The following is a 23,064-nucleotide window of genomic DNA, read 5'->3' on the forward strand; positions in this document are numbered from 1 at the left end:
TGATTTAACTGCACATTGTCAGTTCAGTCAGTTTCAACAAGATTTTTTGGATAGTGACCTGCCGAATAAATTTCCAACCCAATTTTTTTTATTGCCTTTCCCTCAACATAATTTGGGTGAACGTGGACTCAGCAAGGTAATCATTGACAAAATCCAGGAATAGAATGGATATTGCAAGAAGAGGTGACCTCAGACTGTCATCTAATTTGGAGTCTGACATCATGGAACTTGCAGAAAAGCACCAAGCTCAAGGTCCACATTAGGTGTAGCAGATGTTTAATTTCATACAGTCTTTTTTAAAAGGTTTTGTCAGGTATGTCAGAATGTTAATGTTTTCTTGATATTCAATAATAAATGATTTTATGTTTATCTGTTCATGATGTATCCTTGTTTGATGGGGGGCAGTAACCTGAAGAGAGCTCCTAGGGAGTCTGTAGTAAAAAAAAATGTTGAGAACAACTGCAATAGACCATTGCAAACTCAGACTATTATGATCACCAGTAGGGCATACTGATGGACTGGCAAAATCCATTTTAATATTCTTAATTTTTTTTCAAAAACAATTCTATTCATACATTATTCAACATTTAGTTTACTTCCAAGCTAAACTGCAGATATGAAGTTCTTCAAAGCAATGTTACCATATCATTAACCTTTATCTCAGACTTAGCTGGAAAACAGCAAATTGTTTCCAAAACAACTATAACTAAAGTAAACTATTTCCCAAGTTTAACTTTTACTGTAATTTTGAATTTTTGTAGAGACAATTCTATTTCCAAATGTAGTGGGTACAGAGAATATGCTTCATTTTTTATTTCTTTTTCTGCCTCAGATTTTCAGGATGCAGAAAGTTCTACAACAACTGTCACCCCAGGAGTTGCAGTTGTGGGCCGTTTTCAGGTACTTTTCAGAATGCTTTACAGTGTTTGTCAGAGCTAATTGCTTTTAATTGCTATGTTTGTGGTTTTGATTGCTCCATTTTAAAATAAATCAGGAAGATGAGGTTGGAAGGATAATACGTGGAATTGTTTGGCTGAACTGGGAAATCAACACCTCCACATTCTTAGTATCTAAAAGTTATAAATATTCTTAAAGGTTTTCTTCTGGTTTATAAAATGTAGAAATTGAATTAAGTAGTTCAAGCACCTTGTTGCTGTCTTTGTTTTGTAACTGTGTTAAACGTCATAGAATAATGGAGTTAGAAGGGGCCTATAAGGCCATTGACTCCAACATCCAACTCAATGCAGGAATCCAGATCTAAGTATATGTGACAGATGGCTGTTTAATTTTCTTTTGAATGCCTCCAATGTTGGGAGTGTTCGTCACTGCCTAAGGTAAAAGGTTCCATTGTTGTATTGCTCTAACAGTTAAGACGTTTTTCCTGATATACAGCCAAAATATGGTTTTCTGTTCCTTGGACCAATTATTATGTGTCCTGCATCGTGGGATGAGAACAGATCCTGCCCCTCCTTTGCATGATAACCTTCAAATATTTGAAAAGTGCTATCATATATCTCTTCAGTCTTCTTTCTTAAGGCTAAACACGACCAGCTCTTTCAGTCTTTCCTCTTGGTTTTCCGGTCACCTAATCATTTTTGTTGCCCTCGTCTGAACTTGTTCCAGTTTTTGTCAAACCATCTTCAAGTGCATTGTCCAGAACTGCACACAGTACTCAAGATGAGGCCTAACCAGTGCCATACAGAGGAGAACTAGTACTTCATGAGATTTGGAAACTACCATTAGTGAAGCCTAAAATAGCTTTTAGTATTACTGAACGAAGTATCCCCCATCTTGTAACTGTGTTTTGGGTGTTTTTCCCCTGGGTGTAGAACTTTGCACCTATCTCTGTTAAATGTCATTTCATTATTTTCAGCCCATTCCCTCAAGCCTAGCAAGATCTTTTTGAACTTTGTTTCAGTCTTCCATGTTATTAGCTATTCCTCCCAATTTTGTGTCATCTGCAAATTTGTTAATTGTTCCCTACACCATCTCTTTCAAGTCATTGATAAAAAATGTAGCAAGAGCATCATGACTAGGACTGAGCCTTGTGGTACCTCACTTGTTACCTCTAACCAGTTGAGAAAGAGCCATTGATAAACACTCTTTGTGTATGATTCTGTAACTAACTATGTATCCACATGAGAGTTGTTCTATCCAGTCCACATCTAGTTAGTCTGCTAATCAAACTATCATGGGATACTTTGCCCAAAGCTCTGCTGAAATTAAGATATTAAATGTACAGCATACGTGCCATCCATCAGGGAGATTACCTGATTAAAAAAATGAGATAAGGTTTATCTGGCAGGATTTGTTCTTGACAAATCCATGTTGGTTTCTAGTTATTACTGCATTGGTTACAAGGTGCTTGCAGACTGACTGCTTTATAATCTGCTCCAGAACTTTCCGGACTGGTCAGTAGTTCCCAGGTTTGGCCTTTTTGACATTTTTGAAGATAGGGACACTAGCCCCCTTCCATACTTCCATCATTTCATGTATCCTCCATAATTTCAAGTAAATAATAAGTGGTTCTGAGAATTCTTCAGCTAATTTTTTCCATATTCATGGATGCACCTCATCCAGGTCTGGAGATTTGAACACATTCAAAATAATATTCCTTGACTATTTGTTTAGCAAACTCAATTGCAATCTTGTCCATTTGTACTTCAGTCATATACTATCATTTGGGGAAAACCTGAGCTAAAGTAGAGACTGAGTACAGTACTCTTACCTATTCTTTGTCATGTGTTACCATTTCTCCGTCTCAATGGAGTAACTGAGCTACTATTTCTTTTCTCTGTCTTTTGCTACACACATGTACGTACCTGAAAGGCGTAGTTAGATTTCCTGTCATGGGACTTTAGTTATCATTGTACTGAGTTTGTTAAAATTGGCTTTCCTAAAGTCCAGAGTGTATGGGTGCCTACACACTGCTTTGGTTTCCTCGAAAAACCAAGAATTCTAGTAGAACATGGTCACTCCCGCCCAGAGTTCCCCTTACTGCCACTTCCTCCACTATTAACGATAGTGTACCCAGTTTGTGCTTGCTGCTTGTGTACATCAACATACAGTCCAATAGAAGAGTTAGCTTTTTTGCACAGTGAATAGTTGGTGGATAGTTACTGTGAATTTTGTTACCATAGGATGAAAATATTTGTGCAGCTTTAAAAGGATATTGAACACATTCATGTAGAGTGGAGCTGTCAATGGCTTCTGCCCATGCAGGATATATACTGCCTCCAGTGTATCTGTAGCTGGAAAGTGTGAACAGATCTGCATGTTCTGCTGTCAGGTTCCCCTTAAGCCTCTCGTTGAACAGAATGCTGTACTAAGTAGATTGTTGGCCTGATCCAGCAAACCTTTTATTATGTACCACTTCTGTTTTCTCCTATCTACACTTCCATTCCTTTTCTCTGTTTGTCCTTGCTTTGAATTTTAAATTGTAAAATTCAATGTAAATCTTTCTGCACAGGATAGAAACCTGTCTACTTCTAATCTATAGAGTGGCACAGAAAGAAAGTGTGTAAAAATAATAGTAATGCCAGTATCTACATTGTACCTAGGTGTCTGTGGCAGAGGATGAGCAGAAAGAGAGGACAGGTCAGCCCAAGCACTTCAACACAACCACCTCGGAATCCTCATCTTTGTCTAGCAGCAGTCCAGAGAGTACTCTGGTGAAAGCAACCTCTGGTGGGAAAGCTGAGGCCATTGCTGTTACTTCAGTGGATGTGGTGGATGGCAACCTGTCACATACTTCCACCACACAGTTACAGCCCACCAAGGTTGGGCGTTTCCAGGTGACAACAACGACAACAGACAAAGTTGGTCGTTTTTCTGTGTCTAGAACTCAAGATGAAGTGACCTGTGTGGAAAGAGAAGTTCCTGCAATATACCCTCTGCCTGTGGACTCTGAACAAGTTTCTTCTTCGCTTACACCTCCTAAATCAGAGTTTGCAGAGAGAAGGCCTTCTCTGCATTTAAATGGGCCTTCATCTGAGCTAGAAGCTGCCTTCCTTAGTGGGGCAGCTAAGGAGCTGGATGATGATGTGGCGAGTCCAGACTCTCTCCATCCTCCTGGATCAAAGATCAGTCTTCCAGTCCAGAGCCTTAGCAACTCATTCAACTCTTCCTACATGAGCAGTGATAATGAGTCAGACATAGAAGATGAAGACTTGAAGTGTGAGCTGCGCCAGTTGCGGGAGAAGTAAGATGTGTTTTTTTCCCCCCCGGACGTGCTTATGGGGACATGTGACAAGAAAACTAGGATTTTTCTTCCTCTGTATATAATTAAACATTTTCTGCAGTCATTTTAGAGTTGCTTTTCCAGAAATTTTTAAAGTGAGGTCTTTGAAGTGTTTCCAGGGGTATTCATTTAAAATCACCCTATAGCCAAAGCTCTTCAGCTAGTGTCTGTTTGTACATACACACACTTACCACAAGTACCTATCCTGTATGATTGTCTGATCATTCGTATGACTAAACCGGACACGAGAGATGCAGAGGTACATGTAAGTCCTACCTGTGAATATGGTTGTGTATCTGTGCATCTTTCCAAATCCTTGCACATTAAGTGTCATGGTCTATATAGGACTTTATAACAACATTCAGCTGAACCCTGATAAAATTCATAAGTATATACTTACAATGACAATAAATTATATATTATTATTATTAAGTTCCAGATCATGGGAGCTGTAACTGCCTTCAGTGGTTGCAAAGTCCTTTACAGAGCTTTTGTATAAGGTTCTGCCCTAAGTTTAGCTGTGCATGTGTGGAGGTGAAGGCATGGTATGTGTGTCTGTCACTCAGAGAAGGAGGGGGAATTAGTAAAATAAGAGTTTGCAGAGAGAGAGAAAAACATAGCTTACAGTAGTAGAGTCTAAAACAGCAAAAGCAATAAAAGACGTAAAACATGCATGAAGATCAAAATACTGTTGGGCTTACAAAAATATGCCGTAGTTTGTGGGATTAAACTCCTGGAGGAAAAGTCTTTGCCTATAACAAGGTCAACAAAAAGGGCATCATGCATGCTCCTGATTATGCCTTTCTACTTCTGTGCTTTTCTAGGTTACTTTCTCACTTTCTTGAGCTGTATCTCCCTGCCTCTGGGCTCTATTTAGATAGTGAAACCCTGAACAGGAGCTGTTATGACACATGTTATGGTATAACCAGATCCCAGATACATTCCATAGTATCTAAGGAAGTAGTCTTTAGTTAGAATTCACTTACTAGCTGTTCATATTTTAACTGATGTCGTTTCATGAGTGGAAGTGACAACATGGCTTCTTTCTTCTCTTTAGGCACCTTAAAGAAATCCAAGAGCTTCAGAGTCGCCAAAAATTGGAGATTGAACTACTTTACACGAAACTAGGCAAAGTACCTCCAGCAGTAATCATTCCTCCTGCTGCTCCGTTATCAGGCAGGCGAAGAAGACCTACAAAAGGAAGAAGTAATCGATCCAGCCGCAGTAGCTCCCAGGGTAATAAGAGTCCTCAGATTTTGGGTAAGTTTCCTTAAGGATTCAGGCGGAAATGCCTTTGGGTGGGCCATTTGACTGGTTTAAGATATCTGCTTTGGTAGACTGTTTAATATAGTCTTGCTGGAGTTCTTGAGATTTTGTTTTGGCTTCTAAAACTGCTAATTTCCCCTGTATGTGCTGCCACTGATTTTTGTTTTGACCTACTTTCTTCATCTAGCTCTAAAGTTTATATTGGGATGTGGAGTCTGTGGCCATAATTAAGACCTCATTGTTAAAAGATATCTTCCTAGAAGTCTTGAAAATAGCAATTACAAGGTCTTTGTTAAAGAAAGCTATAATGGACAGAAGGCAAGTGTCTAAGAATTGGCCAGTTTCCAACCCTTTTTGAGTAAGGTTGTTGAAAAGGTGGTAACAGAGCAAGCCCAGAAACATCTAGAGGATGTATCCATATTTGACCCTTTCCAGTCTGGTGTCTGACCTGGATATAGCGCTTAGATAGCTCTACCGGCCCTGGTGGGGATGATCTCCTTTTGTTGTCTGGTCAAGGAGGAGTCATCCTTGCTGATATTGTTAATTTTTCAGCAGCCTTTGATATAGTGGAACATGGTATTTTGTTGAGAATATTGGAGAGGGACCCAGATCTTTCCACATCTGTACTACAGTGGATTTTCATCTTTCCTCCAGAATGTAGTGGTAGAGGACTGGCTATCAGTTTCCTGGGAACTGTCAAATAGATTTCTGCAAAACTTGGCTTTAGCTCCAGTGCTCTTCAACGTGTACATGAGACCACTATCAGAGATGATCTCCAGCTTTGGGGTTGAGTGCCATCAGTTTTCTGATAAGACCTAGCTATATTTACATTAATTAAGCCACTTATTCCTAACTTTGGTCCCCCAGGTATTCTTGGATTACAACTCCCAGAAATCCTGGCCAGCACAGCTAGTGGTGAAGGCTTCTGAGAGTTTTAGTCCAAGAACATCTGGGGAGCCATGATTGGGAACCATTGAACTAAGCAACTATAGGCAGCTGTGACATTGTTTATTAATTGCCTGGAGCCTGTGGTCAGGTGGCTGAAGATCGAACAAACTGAAGCTGAATCCTGGCAAGATAGAGATTATGCTGCTTATTTGGCAACTGACAAAGCCAGCTGTCTCTTCTCTAATGATCGATGGGGGGAATTCTCCTTGTGCACCAGGTAAGGGGTTTGGATGCCTTATTAGGCTGCGTGCTCCTCCTACGGAAAGAGGTGGGAACTGTGGCTAGCTCAGCATTTGTTCATCTATCCTTGGTCTGAAAACGTGGTCCTTATTTACAGAAGGCCAATGTGGCTGTGTTGATCCATACAATGGCTCTCTCTGGGGCTATCCTTGTAGATAACTCAGAAGCTACAATTGGTACAACATATGGCAACTGCACAGTTATGAGCATAAGACACCTATTTTATGCCAGGTGTATTGGTTGCCAGTGGTTTTCTGGGTTCATTTTAAGGTGTTGGTTATTAACCTTAAATTCCTACATGGCTTGAGACTCATACTGGATCACGTCTACCCATATGAGCTCCTGTACCAATGGGGTTATCAGGAACCATCCATCTAAAAGTGTCAACCACCAAATCAGTCTGGCATGAGTGTATTTGAAAATGTTCTTCTCCCCCCCCCCCCCCGAATTATGTTCCTGAGTTCCTGCAAAGTATAAAGTATGACATCCTTGCAGGATGGGATGAATGTAAGTTTAATTGTTTTGGTGGACCTTTAGAGGCTAGGAACTGCTATTCAGCTACTGTACTTATGAAGCATGTATTTTAATGTTAATGGTTCCATTGTGCTAGGTTTTTATAATTTATATGGAGCATTTTATTGTCATGTTATTTTTGCGTTGTATGCCATTCTGGCTCTGTTTGAGAGAAAAAGGCATAAATGAAATAGTTAAATAAAGTAATTCATTCTGTAATGTAAGTTGAAAGAAGTTGTGACACGGTGCTTTATGGCTGGTGGGGAATTTGAACCCAGTTTACACTAATCCAACTCCAACAGTTTTCCTATCCTGCATTCCTGTGGTGTTTTTTTACAAGCAACACTCTCATTGCGTCATGTTCCTGTTTTTCCTGTGTTTCCTATTTTTAAACAGTAATTAAACATGTGATGATGGGTGCTGTGCAGAGCAAAATGTGATTTACTCCAGCAGACTTCTGCAGGATGCAGAAAAATGCAGTTGCTGTGTTCATTTTTGGGCATTTTGGAAGAAAATAAGAGATGGAATATAAATATGTATCTAAATAAAAGAGTCCTCCTTTGCTGTGTAGGAAAGAAAAAGCAAGCTTAAATGTTTTTTAGGCCTCTTTGAATATTCTTTCTTCTCTTATTCTCTTCTCAGTCACGGATAGATACAGAGAACCAATGAAGTTTTTCTTTTTGTCTTGTAAACACTTCTCAGTTGTTTTACTTGCTCTTGTTTATTAGGTTGTGTTTCATAATGTGAAATACAAATACCATCAGTACCTCATCTAGGGTGGGGAAGCTAAGTACCTGTCATGTTTTTAGTGTCCTTATTTGCTGTCTTCCTTCCCCTGCCACAGGAAATCTGTCTGCTCAGAGTGCACCTTCAGTCTTGCCCCAACAGCAGACCCTCCACCCTCCAGGCAGTGTCCCAGAGACGGGACAGAATCATCTGTTACAGCCCCTAAAACCATCTCCTTCTAGTGAGAACCTCTACTCTGCCTTTACTAGTGATGGTGCCATTTCCATACCAAGCCTTTCTGCACCGGGCCAAGGTAAATACCATAGATTAGCATTTGAGAGACAAATTTCACACAGGGATGATATGTGGGCTTCAAAACCTTCCTATATTTTAGATGATCTCCTTCACAGGCTATGCCTCAAAGGTGTGGGGCATTCTGGCAAATATGACTGAGGATAGGACAGTGCAGATTCCAGTGTTTCCTTCTTTAGTAAGGAGATGATGGAGGATGAAGCTTCAGGCTGACACTCCAAGACAATGCATGTCCTAGCTAGATCAGAGCTAGTTTGTCCACTTTACTTAAGATAAAAGCATGGCTTCTTGATGACAGCTTTACATACAGAGGTCTGCTTGATTTTACACAGTGTACTGTTAGCCTTGATTTTAATGCGCTCATTTCCCATTTCTCCTTACTGAAAAATTTCCCAACAGATATAGTAATTGGCCAAAGTCCTGTTGGTTTACACATAAGTTTTGCATAACTTACTGAGGCTAATTTATGAGATACTGAGATGCAGCTTCATCACGTGTGATCATACAACGGATGTGCATCCTGGCACTTCATCAGTTAGCTGCAGCAAGTTACACAAACTTCACACAGACACCAGTAGGATTCCAGCAATCATCTTTTAATTTTGGTATAGAAAGACTCATGTCACATTTAAAATGAGTCAGGGGAAAAACAAAATATGAAAACTTGTACCATTGCTCCTTCCAAACCACTTTCCTAGTAGGAAGGGAGTCTGCTCATTCTCTGTTTAACCACATGAGCCCTACTAACTTGAACTCCTATGTCTTCCAAGTTCTGCAGTATATTATTTCAGTCTGTGCCTTTCCTGTGATTGTAGCATGCAACCCTGTTCCTGCTGGATTAACTTTTGGGGACAGCTCTGTTCCAATGTGGAGAACAGACATGTTATTTGAGTGGTGGGAGAAAAGTCTTAGTTCCTTGTGTTTTTTATATGCCCCTCAGCTGGTTGAGGCTCTTTCTCTTGTGTCTTGCTAGTGCATTCCACCATTCTAGCCCAGAGTTTTCTAACATCTTGTAGTTGTCTTCTGTCTCTTCTCTTCTTCTTGTTCTTCCCCCTTTTTTGTTTCTGTTTTATCACAGGCTGTGTGAAGTTTAACTGTGCATCTGAGCGGGTGACATTCAAGCCTGGTGGCAGGAGGACCCGATTTCTGAGTACGCCCTGCTTGGCTCTTTGTGTGTAACACCTTTACTCCTTCCTCGTCTTTTTGTTTTCTGCTGCTTGGATCTGTTGTCACATACCGTCCATTCACATCTGCTGTCTTGTATCTCCAACCCCAGGGCTTGGTCAAGTTGCTCTTAAGTATATTCTGCAGAAAGAATTCTTACAAAATGATTACCCCACTACTTAGCTGAATGATTCTGGTGGTAGCTGTATATTTCACATTTTGAACTGAAGCATCAGATACCAAAGACTGGTTTTTCAAAGAGCTGATTGATTGTATTAGTTATAACAAAAAAATAAAACAAAGCATTGTGGTACTTTTAAGACTAATGTATTTTTCAGCGAGAGCTGCTGTGGTGGGTCTGAAGAAGCAGGTTGTAATCCATGAAAGCTCACAGTGAAATAAATAGGTGCCATGATACTGCTGGTTTGGGTTTATTTTTTGTTACACAGATGCCCAGCCCACGCCCAAGAAGAAATAAAAATAAATTATGTGTTGCTTTTCTTCAGTTGGATAATGGCAAATGAATACCCAGAGATCACTAATGCCAAGCTTGCAAAAATGCCTGCCTAGTGGTTCAGTTAGAGGCTGTATTGCACGTACAAGGCCAGTTTATGCAACTCTGAAGGCCATGACCAGTTGTTTATCTGAGCTCAGGTTCAAGATGTTTAGTGGTTCTTAAATTAATTCATGACCAGAACAGCAGTTCAGCAAGGCTGAAGAATGTGTGTGCTGTGGTGATGGTGTTTCTGACAGCAACAATGTTTTTTGGAGAAAGTCCAAAACTATCTGAATAGTTAGCTGAAATATTTTTCATGCAGTATCTCATGTGCTGCTTGGAGTATATGCTGTTCTTTCAGAGTCTTAACACACAGTTAGCTTGTTGGGCCTGTGTGTCACATTCTGAAATGAAAAATGTGACATCATGATTCAGCAGATCCTTCAAACTTCATAAATGTATTAAAATGACTGCAAGAGAAATTGGGCTCTTAAAATGGCTGCTGTTCTGCACAGTAGATAGGGCCTTCCTCGAACTCTGCTGAACTATAACTAAGCAGGACTGCGAAATATGAGATAGTAGATGGGTGGATTTTGTGTTTATATGTCACATATTTAACGAACTCTACAGAATTGTGCAAGTACAATTCTTTTTTTGTAGGTGTGACATTGAAGCTTACTTTTCCTTGTAGACTTACAATCCAAGCTGGATCCACAGATATTCACAAAGAACATTTGCCCATATACATTGAGCAGCTGCTCAGCCAGGCCAGAGATTTTTCTGTGTCCATAACCAATGAGCAAAGCAGAAACTTCTGAGAATGTCTCCCACAAGAACAGCTATAGTAGGAATACTGAGATGATCATATACAATTTCAGGAGGTTAAAAAAATAGACCACCTCTAAGGAATTGAACCTTGCATTCCCCTCATCCAATCGGACTTGGTTTTTGGTTGCCTGGAGCAACAATATTGCTCTTAATGTATTCGCAAAGACTTTCACGGCTGGGATCTAATGGTTGTTGTGGGTTTTTCGGGCTCTTTGGCCATGTTCTGAAGGTTGCTCTTCCTAATGTTTCGCCAGTCTCTGTGGCCGGCATCTTCAGAGGACAGCATTCTGAAGATGCCGGCCACAGAAACTGGTGAAACGTTAGGAAGAACAACCTTCAGAACACGGCCAAAGAGCCCGAAAAACCCACAGCAACCAATATTGCTCCTACATACTAGCTGAAATCCAGTAGTAAGTAACTTCTAGAGTAAGGCCCATTTAGTCATTGAAGATTTGGTGAGTCAATACCTATGTAAGTTCCATTGATTGAGTGGGCCTATTACAGCCAATATATGGTTATTTTAATGTTTTAATTAATTCATAACATGCTTTATGGCCTATATAGATCTGTAGATAATAGAAGCTAACATAGCTGTTATCGATTAGTCCTCTTCAGAAACAACAATCATGGTGTCAATGAAACTAATAACAAAGGAATATCACCACCCCCCCCCAAAAAAATCTAGCTCCTTTCCATCATAGGCTCCTTATTAGCAATTTCTAAGAGGAGGAGGAATTTAAGATGCAGGGAAGGGGTTCTGCAGATAAAAGTGATAATACCTATGAGAGGGAACTGATAACTGGAGAATAATAAAGGACAGTAAAAAAAATGCATGTGAGAGTACAGACCAGTCCTAATCCTTTCACTCAAGGATAGTACAGTACTGTACGTGAATAACAAGGATGCAGTGCTAATTTGCACTGCATGCTTGCTGTAGTTGTCTCTGAGACTCTTCATGATGCAGTAAGAAGTTTCTTTTGTGGGCTAATGACTATGATGGGGGAGACATAAAAATGCTGCTTGGAGGCAAATATAACAGACTAAATCCAACAATAGTTCTACCTAGGGTAGAACTATTAAAATGAATGGGATTTGTTAGTCAAAACTAATATATATTCCACCAGTTTGGATGCATCTGCTCTGTGGTTGATATGTGCTTTAGATTTATAGTGTCCCTGTTCATTAGTAACTTCCAAAAGGTCCTATCATTGACAGCCCTGCTCAGGTTGCATCTGTTCTAGGTATGAATAATGTTGGATTTTGCCTAGGGCTCTCCACTCTGTCTCTGAGTTTATTACAAATGTCCCATGGAAGTAGACAGTACTTACATAAGTACGGCTTGGCTTGATGCTCAGATTTTTTTACAGGTTTTTGTTTGTTTTTCCTTGAGTTCAGTCTGATACAGTACTTTGCCATAGACTCTGAGAAGCTGGGCTGTGCGTGTAATTTTGATAGTTAGAAGGCTAGGCTCATTAATACGTGGGGTTTTTTGTGTGTGTATTTGGAGAAAAAGTGGAAGGGGTTCAACCTGCATGATCCTGCCTCTGATAGCACTGATATTGCAGGTAATAGGGAAATGTTTTGAAGAACATCCTCATTTAACCATTTTAACACTCTCATCCTATATTAATTTGTCTCATAGCATTAGGAGGCTGGGTGGGGGGTGGCCACCTTGGGTCCCTTTTAAGGAGAAAGGTGTGATAAAAATATTTTAAACAAGTAATAAATAAATTATATGGGGAGTTCCTTTTGTGGCCAAAAACAGAAGTCACGTTTATAGGAGAGAAACTAATCTAGTGTTCAAATTTGAGTTTCAGTTCAAACTGGGCTTAAGTGTAGGTTTCTTCATACAATAGGACAAACTGAATTTTCTGAGAGATCTAACGTAAACTAGTTTTTCTGCTTAGTCCAAAGCCAGTTAAATAACCAAAACACTGCTGTAATTTGTGGAGATGTGAGAAACTGTAGACAGATATATAACTGCATGTGAATATTAATATACTTCCTCTACTCTGATAACTGGCATAGTATGCTGTCCTAGGAGAGCTAAAAAGTCAAAAGCAATGTCACCAAGGGACTGTTGTATTCTCCCCTCTTTTTCATCAAGCTTTTTGTGCTGTTTGCCTGACACTAAATGTTTCTCACTGTTTCTCTTTAACAAATTGCTTTCTCTTTGTGCTTCAGGGAAGATGGTGAAAAAAGTCTGCCCTTGCAACCAACTCTGTAGTAATTATTGCATTTTGGTTACTTCTGAATTTGATTGCGAAGCTATGTTTTGAGTTTTTTCCTGATCCCTGAAGCTTAACCTCCCTGAATCTGTCTTGAGCACAGCATTTGTCTTTGTGCGTCTTTGTCCTTTCTGTTTTATCATTTCTACACTAATGTGGCAACAGGCCTGGCCACCTCATGACTGCCATTTCTTTCTGCAGAGGGTTGCATTGGCCATCAACCACTCTCCTTGTGGATAAGTAAGAATGCTGGAGAGTGTATATTATTGGCACCAGTAATTTGCATCTTGGATTAAAAGGCAGAAGTTCCCTTTTCATAGGAGCTTTGCTTGCAGTCACCACATTGAAAGAGGCTTGCCAAAGCATTGATCTGATTGCAGAGAGCTTCCATATTTTAAAGTGGAAGGATAAGCATCCGGGGCTGTGGACAAGCGCCTGCTATGTGAGGAAACAACAATAAATAATGCCAATTGGCTGGGTGAAGTGGCTGGGTCTTGCTCCTGAGAGTGAATGCAAAAGTATGTTCTGCAAGCTGAAGGAGAAGCCTCTGCATTTATTCAGTGCTGTGAAGGGCCAAAATAAGATTCTAACGTTTGCTGTGAGCGAGCAAGATTGGAGGGAGGTTCTTTTTCATTGTCCCTTATTGAAGTGCTGCTCAGACTCTTCTTGATGGCTGGTTCAGTAGCTTGAACGTTAGCTCATTGGATTTCTAACACACCAGTCTCTCTTCTCTTATTATTTGAAGAGAGATCCTGAAACAATCAGGTTCATTATGAATAGCCTATAAAGGACTCAAACATGAACAGATCCTATCTTATACTTTTACAACCACTCCTACCTCCATTGCCAGTTAACCCACAGATAGATGCTGTGTTATGTGGGAGCTTTCATAATACTCATTCACTGTGTTCAATTGCTATAATGGCGTTCTGGCCATCAGGAAAGGGCTGATGGTTTCTGCATGAAATTGTTGATGATATGATGCACAAATGTATGTTAGTATCTGTCTCAAGATTCCCACTACCACTCCCCCCCCTCCCCGTCACTCTTGCCTGTTATCTGTACTGGTTTATTCTCCTGAGTGTTTCCACGCCATTAGTGCCTGTTTTTCATTCCCACGCATGACATGGCTAATTCTTGATGCATTATAAAGATGGTTTCCTTGGCATGTTACACAGTTATGGTTTTTCCACTGCGTCACTTTGCATTCCTTCTCCTTGCCTTGGTAGAGGACTTTTCTTCCTCCATCTTTGCATGTGGCTCAGCAGCACCTCTGTTTGTGTGGGTCAGTTTGGGGAGGAGGTTGCCTCTTACAGTACCTTAGCTGGGTTTAACTGCTTGTTAGCATTTCACAGTGCAGTAGAACCTTGCTCAGTTGCTGGAACTGATAAAGATGTTTTATATTTGTGTGTAACGTGATCTGGATTCAGGGAGGCCTCTTTTATTCTTCAAAAGCAGGAGTCCAAAGTTCAGTTGCTAAGACAAGTTCTTCTAAATCAGTGCAAATAGGTTGCCCAAGCTTACAAACAAACTTGTAACCAGAAAGAGTTCTTGGTGCTTTCCTGTTATTCTCTTCCTAAGCTTTGTTTCCAGTGTTTTCTGTGCCATTCTTGGCAGTAAATCAGTGGAGGTAATGTGCTGTTTATTGCAACTGCTTTATCCTAAGATATTTTTGCTATGTACAACCCCCCACCCAACCTCATTGATTCCAAATCCCTCTCTATAAATTTGGGACAGTGACTTATCTCAGAACTTCTAAATTCTTGCATTTAGGTGGTTGTTTCCCGAATGACCAATTGTGGACAGTTAAATTCCCTTTTTAACTACGTATGTTCCAGTATAAATGGCTTTCAGAGCAGAATCTTGGATACTCTGAGCTTTCCTTCATACTTACAGTCTGATTCTAAGTGCAGTGCTTTGAATGGAAATGACTCTTTGTGTTTCTCTCTTGAGATACAGTGATGTATGTCTCTTGGAGTGTTGAAATATGAGTAATGTCTCTGCTTCCATGGACAGCAGCACCTGAGTTTGAAGCACCAGGGGTTATTTGCTCATCTTAGGTGTTCTTGTACTTGCACATCAGGCTAGCAAGTTCTTGGTGCATCCTTGCCGAAGGGTTGCTAGCAGTTATGCAAATGTCCCTTTCCCCATATGAATCCCTGAATCTTCATTATCTTCATCTGCAGAACAAAGCAGCTGTCCACACTGTGTACTACTTCCTTCCTACTGAGTGGGCAGAGTTGGCAGTGACATTAACTCGATATAATAGGTGGTTGTTGACAGTGTAGGGGAAACAATTTGTCACGTCCCTCTCATTAATACCAAAAGCTAATTCATCCTTTAGTAGAAAATGGCAGTTCTGCAGACCACCCACTGATCTGGAAAATAACTTGTTACATAATTAACCTAATAGCAGAGATACAGCTAGACAAGTCCTAAACTTTTCCTCTTCATTATGTCCTAGTGCCGAATCATGGAATACATGTGCATGGCTTTTAAAATTCTCGCTCTCTTATTTTTCATTGTAGCTATAGTTTTTGTTGGTCTTCAGGAAGCTATAATTCAGGCAAGTTAAATGACAGCTGGTAATTACTTTGGTTTTTTAGGGACCAGCAGTACGAATACTGTTGGGGGAACAGTGAACAGCCAGGCACCTCAGTCTCAGCCTCCTGCCTCAAGCCGGAAAGGGACCTTTACTGATGACCTGCACAAGTTGGTTGACAACTGGGCCCGTGATGCTATGAACCTCTCGGGCAAGAAAGGAGGCAAGGGACACGGAAACTATGAGGTCAGTTCTGAGTTCATGTTATGACAGTACTGCCTGACCTTGGGTGAGGCATGGTAATATACTATGGAAGAATTGTCGACAATAATGAGGGAGAAAGTTAACTAAATAATCCGAGTAAGTATTTGGTAAGTATGAAGGAGATACCAGGTTTAACAACAATGACAACAAAGCCTAAATGGAGCTGTGGGGTCCTTGTGTGATTCAAAGGTGAAGACAGATGATACTTTTATTGGACCACTAGAAAAAGTTGAACAAACAGCTAGCTTTCAATGTAAATCCATCTTCCTCAAGTTGTGTACCAAAATATTACGGACAATGCACATATATGAACATTCCAACAAGTCCTGGCAGTTGTCTGTGCCCGTCTCATTCTTAAAGGTGAATTTATAAAGTGTGACTGCCAAAAAGAATTGAGGGTGAGGTTTCAAACTCTTGTTAACCCTTGGCTGGATTTCACCTCCCAACTTCTTAAACAAAAGGCTTTGCTTTGTTTAAGGGCATTTTATTTAAGATGTTGGGAGGTGAAATCCAGCCAAGGGCTAACAAGGGTAGAGTCAGAAACCTCACCCTCAATGCTTTTTGGCAGTCACACTTTATGAATTCACCTTTGAGAATGAGATAGGCACAGACAACTGCCAGGACTTATTGGGATGTTCATATATATGCACAGTCCATAATATTTGGGGTGCACAGCCTGAGGAAGATAAGTTTAACAACTGTGAAATAACTTCTCTTTGACTTGGCTTGTATTTTAGGGCCCAGGAATGGCGAGGAAGTTCTCTGCACCAAGCCAGCTCTGCATCTCAATGACATCTTCCCTTGGTGCTACACCCATCTCTGCAGCATCGGCTACCTCCTTAGGTCACTTCACCAAGGCCATGTGCCCCCCTCAGCCGTACGGTTATCCAACAGTGCCCTTCGTACCTCCCTGGAGTGGGACCAGTGGTCCAGCACAGCCACCTTTAGGCCAATTCCAGCCTGTAGCAGCTGCCTCATTGCAAAGCTTCAACATCAGCAACTTGCAGAAATCTATCAGCAACCCCCCTGGCTCTAATTTACGGACCACTTAATGAGACCCAGGCACACTGCCGGGTAGACACTGGGGAGGGGGAGATGGGGCCTGGAACGAACTACTAGACTGCAGTGAACTGGCTCTAAATGCCTGAAGGGGATGAATTTTCTCCTCTAACTATTGCTCTCTGCTCTCAGTAAGAAATATTCCCCATTCTGAAGATGGGGAGAAGGGCGATCAGGATCTTCCATGATGGGACTTGTTTCCTTTCATTCCTTTGTGTAGCAAGGTGTGTGAAAATGGAAGTCAGCATGTACCCGGTGGCCTCTTGCTGTAAAATTCAGTTGGCTTAGAAGGCTAAACCCATAGGGGATGAGATGGGAGAATGCTTGTTTGTTCTAGCATGAATCTTTAGTATGCTGTTTGTCTTGCTCTGAGGAATTAAGTCTGGGGGAAAACTGTCTGTTTTTCCATCTTATCTCTCCTTCCTTTAAATCATCATAACTAAAGTTCCTGAACTGATGGTGCATATAAGGTGGACTTGCAGAACAGCCCATGCTTTGAGATAGGTCATTACTGCTTTAAGTAAAAGATATAACAGCTTTGACTGCAGCATTAGAGCAATTTAAATGGTTTAGAAGATAAATTTTTAAAGTTCCCTGCGGACATGTACTTACCATCAGTTTTGATGTGAAAACACTGTGATATATAAATGTTGTTGGACAACAGTAGTTTAAAAAACAAGTGGAGCATAGAGGGTTAAACAGTTAAAAAGGAAAAGAAATGGGGGAAAAGCTAGCTATATCCTTATATGTATTGGAGACACTTTAACTTTTTTCCTTTTTATTTTCATTGTATTAGATAAATGTGAATGTATAATTGTATAAATTAATGTACTTGAATACTTGTCTGTTCTCCCAGTATGCTTGCTGGATATTTTAGTGCCTTGGACTTTTATTGCTTCTGCAGTTAGCATCACCTTCCCAGCAGACTTTAGAAAGGCGGAGGAAAGACAGGGAAGGAGGAAGTTATCCTAGTCACCAGAACACCAAAGGCTGAACACATTGTATGCTCATACTGTAATAGTGTTGAGAGTAGGTGTTGTTGGGGGAGCTACTGCAGCTGTGTGTCGAAAAAATAAAGCTATGGAGTGATGGGGAAACTAGTGTTTGACACAGCAGCAGCAGCAGCAAGGGCTTAATGTGGAGGTGTTAAATGAATAAATGTAGCAAGCAGAGTAAAGCTGGGCTGAATGAGAGAAGAGGGAAATGGGAGAGAAAGAAGTATTTGTCTCTGAAAGGATAGCTCCTATGTGTGGATTGACTTTTAAGCAATAAAGGTTTTTTTTGCAAGGTCAGTTGTATTAAGGGGTTAGTGCTATCACTGTGGGGAAGGAGAGTGTCTGCTGGGATATGCTCCCCATGCTTCAGGTGGTCCAGAAAGACCAGGAAGTGAGACCTTCCTGGTGCAAGATCTATTGCCAAGGATTAATACACTTGAAACAGCCAACATCAAAAACAACTTCTTATTCTACGTCTAAAGGACTTAAAACTGGTACCAGGACTGTAATTTAACTGTGTTGCCTTGTAGTAGGTGTACTAGAGCTCCTACTTTCCACTCGCCTTCCTCTTTCTATCTTCTAATACTGCTTTCCCTGTTAAAATGAAAAGTTGCAACCAACTAGTATTACTCTGTATTGCTGCAGCAGGCTGTGAAAGGGTCAAAGGACTTCTGCTTTATATTTGGCAGCAGCTCTGCTGCTGGTCTAGAAGTTTGTGTACTAAGGAGAGGTGCCCCCCCCAATCACCTTGAAGTTAGCAGGGAGTTTGTTCTTTCTGTACTTGGTTTCACTCTTCCCTCAAACATATGCACAGGTCTTTCTTTCTTTCTTTCCATCCTTTCACCTTAAGTTGCAGTTTACAGTGGCTTTGTCAAGGAGATAGATTGGTGGCTGAAAAGCAAAAGGAAGACGTCTGTGTGTCTGGGTTTTCCAACAGGTTTTTAGACTGAAGGAAAGGTGCGGGAAAGTGCACAGTTAAGATGGGAATAGGGAAGCATAAGATTTCCTGCTGAGGAAAATAATGAAAAAGTTGTGCTTTCTGATCTGTGGCTGAGGTTGAAGTGCAGGATATGAAAGAGCCGTGATGAGAAATGCCACTTGAACTGATCAGCTGAGTGGTGCACGAGGGTGGTATTTGGTTTAGTATGTTTGAGGTCAGGTTTTCACTTAGTTATACAAGTACTGGTTTTATTTACCATTGATTTCCCTCCTGTGGATGAAATAACTGAGGTCTAGAAGAATTAACTAATGCTACTGAACTGTTAAATTATTTTGTGTTAATATTACACTTTGAGTACCTTTTCCACAAGATCTGTTTCTGAATTACAGATGTTTTCTTTACATTATTTAACAATGTACACTGTAAAAAATAAATAAAAATAAAATGAATTCAAACCTTGGGCTTCCCTGGCCGTAGTTAATGGTATGTTTTGCACTAAACCCAGACATTGCGCTTCCTGTATGATTGCGCTTTGTGCTGCAGTTTGTTACCTTCTTTGTAGATATTTAATGAAATCATTCAAATAAACCAAACTTGCTTTTGTTGAGCTGTGGTTTTTCATTTTCAGTTGGCTTTTGGTTCCCTCTGTCCCCTGATGCTTGACTGTCAGTAGTATTGTAGCTTAGGAACAAGTAGTCATTTGGCTTTGGAGAAGAATGCAGTTGCCTTCAACAAATTCTCACAGTATTACTGGAAGATTTGGTCACAATGTTGGCTTCTGAAACATTGACTGTGAATGTTCAGCTGCTACAGCTAAACTTGTAGAGTCATGCTGGTGGAAGGGAAATGGGGTAACTCACCATGGCAAATTGCCACTAATAAATGAATTCTCACTTGAATTCCTCATTGCATACAAATCAATTGGCTTGCTGTGCAACTAGGAATCAAAATGAGAACTCCTCAATCAGCAACAATTTGCCACTTTCGAATTACAGCATTGCCCTTCTGCAGTATTATGAAGCAGGATTTTGTTGTGTGATTTTTAGCCATGGAAACTAAAATATTTTTGCTTGTGTTTTGTTTAAGAGAATCAAATTCCTTGAAAGTTTCAGGGGGATTATTGCCCCTGAAAAAACTTTACTTTTACAATTACGCAATATGATTATGAATGAATATAGACTATTCCTGCATAAGTTACAAAGTGTATGGATAAATAAAGGTGGGGATGTGAGGCCTATCATCACCCCCACAACCATACTTTGGGAGACAAGCATTAGTCACTACTCATTCGTATATATTTTTATATGCATTTCAGATATCTTTGTACAAATTGCATATCAGCTTTTGTTGATAAAGGGTATGTTCATATTAAGAGCAGTTTAAGTTGTTTGAAAGACACACGCCTTGGTCAGGAAATGCAAATTACATAGCTAAATATTGTGCTTTTTTGCCACTTATGTATAATTATAGCATGTACAGTCTGCTTGTAGTGTTGGAGAAGCCTAAAACAGAGAAATCAGAACACACATTTGAACATTTCTACAGTACAGTAGTGCCTCGCATAGTGATCGCTCTGTATATGATGAAATCGCTTTGCGATGGACTTTTTGCCATCGCAAAAGCGATTGCTTTGCGATGGCCCCTATGAGGAAATTTTGCTTTGCGATAATCACAGGGAAGCCTTCATTTTCGGCCAGCTGATCGGCAGTTTCAAAATGGCTGCCGGGTAAACAAAATGGCTGCCCGCTGTGTTTCCTCGCATAAGAGACACCGAAAATGGCCGCCCCTATGGAGGATCTTCGCTTAAAGGTGAGTTTTTAGCCCATAGGGACGTATTAATCATGTTTTAATGCGTTTCTGTGAGCTTTTTATTTTCGCTTAGTGATATCGCTTAGCAGCAATTTTTTCTGCATGGATTAACATTGCTAAGCGAGGCACCACTGTACTTGGATACTGGAGAAGCAAGCCTAAGATTGTATCCTGTTGGCAGTCCACTTTGAAAAACATTGTGTCAATTAAGGCTTCCATAAACAGAAGTTTGTTGAGCCTCCTTTTAAATCTCACATTCTGTTCCAAAACATCAGTGAACCACTGAATAAATTTGGGTGGGAAGGAGAAAGATGTACCAATGAAAATTATACCCCTCCCCAGAGGAAGCAACTGCTACCGTAGATTGAAGAGCCTTTCAAGAGTGCACAGATACAGTTGGATAAAAAATGTGTTATTCCTCACTGTTAATTAAGTTTGCCTCTGCTTAAGCATTTATTTGATGGGATAAATACCAACCTGACTGGTCAACAGGCTCTTTATAGATGACCCATATATTTGTGTTCTTTACACATCTGACAAAGAATTTATTTATGGTCTGAGACGATATTATACCTTGTGATATTTACATCTTTATTCCTGGATACCTAATGATATATATTTACATATTTATTCCTGGATACCTTATGATATTTTTTAAGTTCGAAAATTAATTAAAAGGTTTATTGAGCAAGCAAGTGACTGAATAGCTAAAGGCAAAAATATAAAATATACTTGGAATCTAATAATTACATTAGTATGTACTTTCAAAATCACAGCCTTCTGTTACATATTTCTCTACTTCATATGTGTAAATAATTTTTCTATGTTAGAAAATAAACTTTGGTTCTATTAAAATAAGAGCTGTTTAGGCATCATATAGGTGAAGCTCAGTGATTCAAAAATACATTCTCTGCAGTAAAAGCTATTTCTTAAATAACTGGCATTCAATCACTTAAAAACACTATTGTAATGCAAATTGTTATTAAACAAGTCTATAAAAGCATAAGCAAGAATATTTGCAAATAAGTCACATTGCATTAGATATTTCTCACCCAATATTTTTCCCAGCAGAGATGTACCCCGTTTGTAAAAAGCAGGCGGCTGTGTGTTTTGGAGATGTCCTCCTAAACATGATGGAAATGTCTGTTTTTATATACACTTGGTGTTTCTTAAACAAAACATTAATGGGTTTTGGCTTTCCCTTGGGTACGTGATGTCAGCTAGATAGCTGGAGGTTGACTCAGCTGGATTATGAGCCAGCTACCAGCCTAGATGTGAAGCTGCCCCCACCTTTGGAATAACTATTTCGGCAGTATAATACATTTGGAATACCAACTTCCTGCATTTTACAAGTTCTATATTTCCCAATCAAACTCCATATTCAATTTTTTCTCGCCATAACATTTTCCCTAAACCTATTATTGACAGGACCATGAGCTTCGCCCATTCCGTCCAGGGGTCTTCCTTGGTCACCCACTCCCATCACTTGGAGTTCTTGCTTGACCATCTTTGGCTTGTCCCTCCACCTCCTCTTTCACACTAAACTACTTTCACTGGCCACCCCTTCCTCTCCTTTGCTTGCTCTTAGATCGCCTATCTGCTCCTCCTCCAACAACAGTTGGCCTTTTCTTGTGCCTTGGGTGATCATGGACTTTCTCAGTGCTCAGCAGAAACCCGTCCCCCCATTTCCTTTCCCAGATCTATAGATGTGTGAAAACCGAATTGAGGAAGGGGGTGGCACAAAGATGGGAGGCTTCTCCTTTGTGGGTGGGTGATCACGGAACAAAGGAAGGCTAATTGCCTTAGGGAGAGAACAAAGGAGTTGACAGCGAACGTCTGAGCCAGCGGAGCCTACTAACAATTCCCTGAGAGCTCTTTTATTTACTTAGCATGATTATATAGTATGTTACGAGAGGAACAGATAGGATACTAGTTACCTAGTTGTAACTAGGATTAGCTAAAATAACCCTTTGATCTTATGCTCTACCTCTGAGCGAAAGGGCAGAATAAGGGGTTACCCCGCCTCCTGGCAGCTGCTGCTTCCTGCCAGGATTGTTTGCACATCACTGGATGCAGCTACAGCCTTCAAGCAGAAGTTTCCCACACTCCTTCCCATCTGGCTCTCGAGATGCTTACAGAATACATTCTCTGGTGTCTGGTTCAAGTTGTGCTGTTTGTCTAAGGGCGGTATATAATCAATAAAAATAGGTGGGAGCCATGGAACAGCAATTCACAATCAGGAATAAAATCAGCAACAGTAAATTGAAACTGAGCAATGCTCAGTACAAAGTAAAAGGTTGGATTAACGGTCAAATCTGGATGCTGACCACGACTGGGTTGAGAGCATTCAATAATTGAACTATGAAAGGTGAGAAGATGCTTACCAGTACTTGCCACTGTGATTCAGAGGACAATGTATTTGATGTTATGGTTGTGGTAATACAAAGCTGGCCAATGGCAAGCTAGAAAAAGGTTTTGGTTATTAGTAATATAT

The 23,064-nt window shown here is 40.3% G+C and overlaps 1 protein-coding gene across 22 annotated transcripts in view; it reads left to right on the forward strand.

Annotated features, from left to right (window-relative positions):
- WNK1 (WNK lysine deficient protein kinase 1) overlaps positions 1-19,368 on the forward strand; it is a 128,376-nt gene extending 109,008 nt beyond the window's left edge. For 11 of the 22 annotated variants that reach the window (XM_072999858.2, XM_072999860.2, XM_072999864.2 and 8 more), the window contains 8 exons: positions 833-900; positions 3,561-4,201; positions 5,298-5,500; positions 8,052-8,246; positions 9,324-9,416; positions 12,918-12,959; positions 15,568-15,749; positions 16,505-19,368. In XM_072999858.2, the coding sequence (XP_072855959.2) occupies positions 833-900; positions 3,561-4,201; positions 5,298-5,500; positions 8,052-8,246; positions 9,324-9,416; positions 12,918-12,959; positions 15,568-15,749; positions 16,505-16,819 (1,739 nt within the window). In that variant the 3' untranslated portion in view covers positions 16,820-19,368. The remainder of the gene's footprint in view (positions 1-832; positions 901-3,560; positions 4,202-5,297; positions 5,501-8,051; positions 8,247-9,323; positions 9,417-12,917; positions 12,960-15,567; positions 15,750-16,504) is intronic. The other 11 variants (XM_020789036.3, XM_078376297.1, XM_078376304.1 and 8 more) reach the window with 7 other exon arrangements.
- The last annotated feature ends 3,696 nt before the right edge of the window (positions 19,369-23,064 follow it).

The sequence above is a fragment of the Pogona vitticeps genome, chromosome 5 (genome assembly GCF_051106095.1).
Source record: "Pogona vitticeps strain Pit_001003342236 chromosome 5, PviZW2.1, whole genome shotgun sequence".
Lineage (NCBI taxonomy): Eukaryota > Metazoa > Chordata > Lepidosauria > Squamata > Agamidae > Pogona > Pogona vitticeps.